The 7200-nt window shown below is 41.8% G+C and overlaps 1 protein-coding gene across 2 annotated transcripts; it reads left to right on the top strand.

Annotated features, from left to right (window-relative positions):
- Nucleotides 1–813: 813 nt before the first annotated feature.
- rpain (RPA interacting protein) lies at nucleotides 814–7172 on the top strand. Of its 2 annotated transcripts, none has more exons than XM_083931832.1 (7): nucleotides 814–983; nucleotides 1085–1276; nucleotides 1883–1958; nucleotides 2138–2249; nucleotides 2804–2867; nucleotides 6614–6754; nucleotides 7056–7172. In XM_083931832.1, the coding sequence occupies exons 1-7, from the start codon at nucleotides 912–914 to the stop codon at nucleotides 7083–7085; spliced, it is 687 nt and encodes a 228-aa protein (XP_083787958.1). In that variant the 5' UTR covers nucleotides 814–911; the 3' UTR covers nucleotides 7086–7172. The 2 variants fall into 2 exon arrangements, with proteins under 2 accessions (XP_083787958.1, XP_083787959.1); XM_083931833.1 differs by having other exon boundaries at nucleotides 1886–1958.
- Nucleotides 7173–7200: the final 28 nt, after the last annotated feature.

The raw sequence follows: 7200 nt of genomic DNA on the forward strand, positions 1-7200 counted from the left end.
TGAGAAATTTAAGGGGTTGGAATACTTTCCGTTCCCACTGTATGTGTTAACTGTTCTTTATGGGGAAAGACTGAACACAAAATGTGTAAAGAAGTCAGTTCCAACAGGTGAAGCAGTTCACTGAAGCTCGGAATGTTGAAACAGTGAAAGTTACTGTGGAAGAGACTGCACAAAATATAGGTTTTTGTTGAAGTGCCTTGGTTATTTAAATAACTAGGACAGCAGTGGTACAGCCACAGCAGATATTATATCAAATTATGGTCAATAAAAATAACAATATTTCAGAATAAATCAAATATTGATCATTTGTTCTCTAATTTTGCTCTCCAGGGTAGACGCGCTGACTCTGCTGCTGTTAATCACAACACTTTCACTTTTCAGCCCCACTCACTTCATTGTGTCATTTGAATAGTTTATTTTTTATCCTATTCCACTGTATTTAATGGACGTGTTTGTATGTATGCCTAGTTGTATTCACTTCTGATGTTTCTATTGTACTGCTCCACTGATCAAAACCCCCCCTGGGGATCAAGAATGGTGTATTTTATTTTATTTGATCTTAAAATATGTTTGACAGTGTTATTACTGGTTTTGAAACAGCCTCGAGTAAATAAAATGTACACGAGAAAAACGAAACGTTTTTTTTCACTCTAAAGGTAAGGTGTGTGTTGGACTATATCTCTGAATCAGTCCATCTTTCGGGATTGCTCGCAGTTCAACCATTTTTGACAGCACACAACTACATAACCCATGATGCAATCCGATTCAGCGCACAACAACTTCCGGGTCACGGGGTTAAAAGCTGATCTGTTTTGGTTTGGGAGTCTTCCCTGAGTCTCCCCCACTTTCTGCGTTTTTGTTGGACGAAGGTCTCTGTGTGTCTGTTACTGGACACTGTAGCAGCAGTAGAGATGGATGCTTTGCACAGACACCGGTCACTTTATAAAGGAACCACTCCGCCATGGAAAGAAACATACCGCAAGGTGAGGAATATCATGGTATTTTGTCAGTTAGCCAGCTAGCATGTCGGCCTGTCGTTGTGCTCAGTGTAACTCTGCTCTTCTGCTTCTCTTCTCTTTTTTAGCGCTGTGTAGACAGACTTCGAAACAGTCGGTCCAGGGTGCTGGAGAAATACCGTCAGATGTCAGAGAGCCTGCAGCACAGCGGCTCCGCTGCCTCCATCATTGTCCAGGAGGTGATGGAGGAGGAGTGGACTGCCCTGCAATCAGAGGACCGGAGACTGCCCTCGCTGTGGGGGCCAGAGGGCATGTCAGAGGTCGGCCTCCGTCAGTCTTTTTCTCCCGAACCAGGGACTCTACCCCTGGATCTCTGTAGACTACCTATTTCTAGTTGTCTCTTGTCTGTGTGTTTCTCCTGGTCTTTCTGTGTGACTGTAAGAAGTGGTCACAGAAGGGAACATATCTTTTTATTTTTTTAAGAAAAAAATCTGATGTTCCCTGCTTTTCACAGAAAGGATCATGTGTTCCCCGGTCTGTTATTTTTTCCACCATCAGTGCTGAGTTTCATGGCAAAAAGGCCTATGTAGACCCTAACACTAACCCCTAACCCTAATACAACCCCTGACCCTAACAAGATGCTGAATTAAATCAGCCAAAGGCAGAGGCTTATGCAACCGGGGAACAAAGGACTGGGGGAAACCCCACAGAGAGAGCTGCCACCCCCTTAAGTGACATGGCACATTTCTCATGTCAAAATAGGGTTCTCTCCACATTAAACCAGTAAGTAAAACACTGCACTGTAATGACGGAGTGAACAAGAGAGAAAAGACTTGGACTGCCATCATCTGGGGGGGACTTGTAGAGCTGAATTGTATATTTATCAGATTTAGAACCAAGTGTTTGCTTTCTTTCCTTTTTAAAAGCAGATGTTCAGTACCATGAAGGAGTATGATGAACTGGCAGTAATGGAAGAAATCCAACAGGAGCTCATGTCTCAAGGTAATATATTTCCATGATCAAAACCACCCTGTTTTTTTTTTTTTATCCAAACTGTAGATATGGACCAAAATTCCATAATGCCACATACATATCAGAATGGTTATACACCATGGTACTTTGAGCAGGGACCTGTTGATTTTGAGCCCTTACCGAAGATGTGTTTTCTTTTCTCTGTGCAGAAATGTCTATTATTGAAGAGTACGAGAGGAACCTGCAGTTTGAGCAGCAGTACATGTCATCTGTTGTGGAAGGGATGGAGGATATGCATCTTATTTGCCCCATATGTCACATGTAAGTCCTCGAAATGACTATATGCTATAATATTTTCCCATTATATCTACTCATTTTTAGCAAAAGGCTGATAAATCGTTCGGCCGGCTGATATAATCGACAAATATTTGCCTTTTCTACGTGTATAAGTTTCGTCCGATGCGGGCTGCTGCTTTTGCCTTTTTCCCTGCATACAGACAGGCGTCCACAGGCAGCTCTCTGTTGCTGGAGACACCTTTTTTAGGTTCAATAAGTGTTCCTTTTTAAATTGAGACAGCAACATTTGTTATCATCATTGTGTAGTTTTTATGATGTAAATTGAGGGAGCAAAAGTAATATCGGCTCCAAATTTAAGCTCGAGAAAATCGGCAGTCCGTATCAGTCATCAATACGACTAATTTGTAACTATTCATCTAAAGTTATACCAACACAGTTTCGACCAGTGGCAGTCCGTTTTTCTTGCTTTTCCCCCCTCTGTTTTGAACTGACATGAGATGACACTTGAAATCTATCACTGCCTACCTATGTCAGGAGTTTTAATGATTCAACATCAGCATGCTTCTTTTATCTCACAGAAACAACTTGAACATCAACAGCCACTCCATCTGCTGCCCCTGTGGACTGTGCATCAACACTACGGTTTGTTTATGAAACTCTATCCTATTCAAATTGAGGACACTTGTCACTCCATGTATGCATAAGTGTAGAGCTGCTGGAACACACCCGAATGACACTTTTTTTCTCCAGGTGAAGACATCCAATATTCCCAGGTTGCATAATTGGAATAAATCACATAATTTTAAAGCATGTGATGATCCAATCATATATGGTTTGCTCAGTACGGCGCTACAGTGCCTATAGAAAGTCATGATACTTTTTTTGTTTTACAGCCTGAAATGATTAAACATAAAAATGATATATTTTTCCAGCGTGATTCAAACAGACTGATGGCCCTTATTAAAGAAAAAGGTGCCTCCATAAAGGATTACATCTGGGGACTCATCACTTTTCCAACCCTGCTATTCTAGTTTTAAATTTTTTATTCATTTTCAGAAATTTGTAAAAAAAAAAATTAACTTAAATGTTGTAAAGCCAGATGTGTAAATCAAGCTGGGAAAAAAATAATAATCAGAATGTAAAAAAGTGACTATTTCAATGCGTGCGTGCGTGCGAGTGTGTGTGCGCCCTATGTTTAACATTCATGAGAAACTAAACACAGAGGCGTTCACCAGGACAGCTACACATTCTCTTCCTGTTTTTACATCTGCCTTCTCTACAACAACCAGTCAGCGCTTTTGCCTCAAGGATTTTTTTTTTGGAAGTCGAGTCATTGTTTCAGCCCTACACCTTAGACTGTATGAGTGTATTAACAGGTCTCAAATACTCTTAAACCAGTTCAATTGTTATTGAATTAACTGGTGATATACACGTGTTGCAAAGAATGAAGATGACTAAGTAGGTGGTTGAGTCGATGCCTGTACACAATACTGTAAACATCAATATTGTAAATAATCGTCCTGTTATCAGTCTTCTATTTGTATCATTTGTTGTTATCAATCTGAGTTCAAGGTGATCTAAGAACGGTTCATGCTTTTATACAGCGTATAAGTGAAACATTCAGTCTGAGTTGTTTGTACCTAGTGCTGCTGTGGCAACGTGTGATACGACAACCAAGCTGCAGGCTAGCATAAACAGGAAGTTTGACACGGTATTGTTCTACACTTTGACTCGTGGAAAAAAATCAACGTTCGATATAGTTCATGCACGTCACAACTCTAGTGTGAGGAGAAGAGCTTCAGCTGGGAGCAGGAAATCTGTGCAAGCAGCAACATATCTACTATAAGTACTATAAGTGTGAGCACTTGAATAAAGATCGTAAACTAACTCCGCTCTAGTTGAGTCACACAAACACCAGGGTTTTCTCTTGTATATTACAAAATGGAAGCCCACCAGGCCTAAATTGACTTCCTGTCGGGCTTAGGCACCAGGGATTTTTCCTTTTTTGCTTCTATTTTTAAAAACTAAGATGTGTTCAACAAATAGCGAACACCTTTTTTAAGAATGAGTGTATAAGGTGAGAGGGGAAAAAAAAAACCATGCTCAGATAAGTTTGTTCTTTTTCTCCACATTTTTTTTAAATTGAATTTTGCAGATCAAAGAAGAAAAAGGACAACAGTTGTACAGTTTCAATGCATCTGCCTTAAAGGGAAGAAACGGGAACAAAAAACAAAAACCCAACATAAATCCCACTATCCCTCCCAACAACCCATATCAAACATGATCACAGTAACCAACTAAATAATTAAATAAGGTGCAATGAAACCAAATAAAGTGAAATCTATAGCTAATAGCAAAAATAAATGAGGTAATTCAGGAAAAAGAAGAAAAAAAAGGGGGAGGGGGGGGGGGGGGGGTCTCTCTCCTTCCAGCACTAGGAAGCGTCCTCAGCATCATCAGGAACAACAGTAAGACGATTACTAATAAGAGTGAGCAGTGGGTCCCAGGTTTTGTGGAAGGCTGTTAAAGATCCCCTCTGTGAAAACCTCAACCTCTCCAACCAGAGACATTGTAAAATTTCACGGATCCAACTTTTGTGAGTCTGTGGAGAAACATGTTCCCAGTTAAGGAGAATGTGACGCCTGGCGAGTAGGGTGGTAAAGGCCACGACACGTTGTGTAGTGATGGGCAGATTTTTAGCGAAGGAAGCCCGAAAAGAGCAGTCAGGCTCTTAACACAGATTTGAAACCAAATCCCCTGTTTGAGGGTTTGAAATATATCGGACAAAAATTCAGCAAGCTTCAGGCACGTTCAGAACATATGTGTGTGGATGGCTGGGGACTGCTTACAGGGGTTACAAGCATCACTGTGACTAGGGTTTATCTTAGCCAGTTTAGCGTTGGGGAAATTGGCTCCATGAATCATGATACAGTGGGGACTGGGCTCAGAAGAGCAATCTCATTATAAATGACAGATATCAGTCGCTGGTGTTGTACGTTGAGAGCCAGGAACTGGTCCATCTCAGCTTCAGGGGGGCGGTTCGGAAAATGTGGGAATTGCTTTTGGATAAAAGGTAGCATTTGAGGGTACCGAAAAAAGTGGCTATTAGACGGATCGTATTTGTCCGACATAGATGAAAAGGACACAAATCCCCTTTGTCATACGGGGCATTAAGCGTTTTGAGGCCCTTATCTGACAATATGCGGAATGCAGGGTCGGTGCAGGAAGGGAGAAACGCATGGTTATTTAAAACTGGGACAAGAATCGAAGCCCTTTGAAAGCCGTACTGCTTCCTGAACTGGATCCAAATTTTAATGGCATTAACGACAACTGGATTAGTTGAGACCTAATTGGCGGTTATGGGGAGCTGTGAGCAAATCGTAGAATGCAAAGAGCAGGAGGAAGACATTATCTCAGTATGAGCCCAGGGCAGGCAGGCGTCTGCATGCTCAGATAAGTTTTGCTGTAATTTCTGCTTGCACTGCTGAACTGTCCTCTTTGTCTGTGTCAGAGTTTCAATGACAGTGAGAGCGAGCTTGTGTGTGACAGAGAGTATGAAGTTAGCTGTGACATTGTAAATGTGACCTAAATGTCAAGACCAAGTCCCTGTGTCTTTGCTTACAGTCTGCTGATGAAGGAGAAGGGGTTAGCTAACAACAACTTCAGCTGAGGCTCACTGGACCAACCTTTAAGGTGGACCAGCTGTTTTTTGTTTGTTTTGTCCCTTTAGTAGTTAAGATGGACCATTGGACCACTGATTCACATTGTGATGGCAAGCTGCTCCATCCCCTTTTGGAAGGGAGAGTCTGTGGCTGCTTTTCTGGAGAAACCCCTGCCACAGACTCTCCCTTCACTTCTTCACTGGGAAGCAAGACATGGGGAATGGGGCCGTGTTTATTCATTGGCAAACTGTAACCTACACTAAACATTTACTGCCACCAGACAACTTCTCTGCTCGCCTTTCCCGCTGCTCTGCTTGTCAACACTTCTCAGCACTGCTGCATGGTGCTTTAAAGTTCACAAACAAGACTGAAAGGATTTAGACAGTCGCCTCTGTGATGCGTGAATGCTGTCAGAACAGGAGTGTAACGCTGACGTGATTTTTGCGGTCTAGAGAGGGGGTACGGTATTAACATTCACACACAGATATTTGTATTGGAAATCTGTCAACAAAACGTGAACACAGTTTTATATCGCATAAAAAAGGTTTTCATTTCTGAGTAGCCCATAATATTCTGCAAAGACTATATGTCATGCCTGGCTAGACATATGGTGACTCTAATGAAGGTCTGTAATTAAGGAAGAGACAGGGTCTCTAAGCCTGCTGTTCAGTTAAATAAGTAGTGACATTGCTTTTAATGCTGCAGTGTTGTATACTTTGTCTTTAGAGCCAGAACATCACCCCTGATATCCTGCAGCATCTTCTGGAGTCACAGGTGTCAGAACACATGCAGGACTGTCTCCACAACCCTGTTTTCTCTGTAGCTCCCACCACAGACTGCTCTACCAACCTGCTGATAAGCTGCAAGGTAGGACTCAGGCACTGCCCAGTCATTTGTAAAGAAGTTTCACAAAGTTCATACCAATACAATCTGCTGCTACTGTAACTCCTTGCTGCAGAGGATCTTTTTCACAGGCCTTTAGGTCCTTTTGTTGTAATGAAGGGCTGTGTTTTCCTTTCTTGTTGTGTATGTGCTGGCCTGTTGCCCATCATGTTATCTGCTGCTTGACTGATCCAGTTTCCCTCATGGAACAGTATAACAGTAGCACCACTAGTTTTGGATGGATTCTTTGCCATCACACGTTTACTGTTGTTTTCTCTGTTTTCAGGTTTGTGACTACCTGTCCATTGTCCTGTAAAGACTTGCCTGTGAGTGACTTGACTGAGATGAGGGTTTTTTTCTGCTCTCTGTATGTTTTGCGAAATAAAGACTATTTTTTATTATATTTATTGTGTTTATGTTCTTTATTGTGC

This window comes from Echiichthys vipera, assembly GCF_963691815.1.
Source record: "Echiichthys vipera genome assembly, chromosome: 17".
NCBI classification, from domain to species: domain Eukaryota; kingdom Metazoa; phylum Chordata; class Actinopteri; order Perciformes; family Trachinidae; genus Echiichthys; species Echiichthys vipera.

What these genes read in the sequence shown, in the direction of transcription:
- rpain (XM_083931832.1), top strand. Translation starts at nt 912, where the DNA reads ATGGATGCTTTGCACAGACACCGGTCACTTTATAAAGGAACCACTCCG. An exon ending in GGCCAGAGGGCATGTCAGAG is followed by an intron (nt 1,277 to 1,882) that starts GTCGGCCTCCGT and finishes CCTTTTTAAAAG; the next exon opens with CAGATGTTCAGTACCATGAA. An exon ending in GACTGTGCATCAACACTACG is followed by an intron (nt 2,868 to 6,613) that starts GTTTGTTTATGA and finishes CTTTGTCTTTAG; the next exon opens with AGCCAGAACATCACCCCTGA.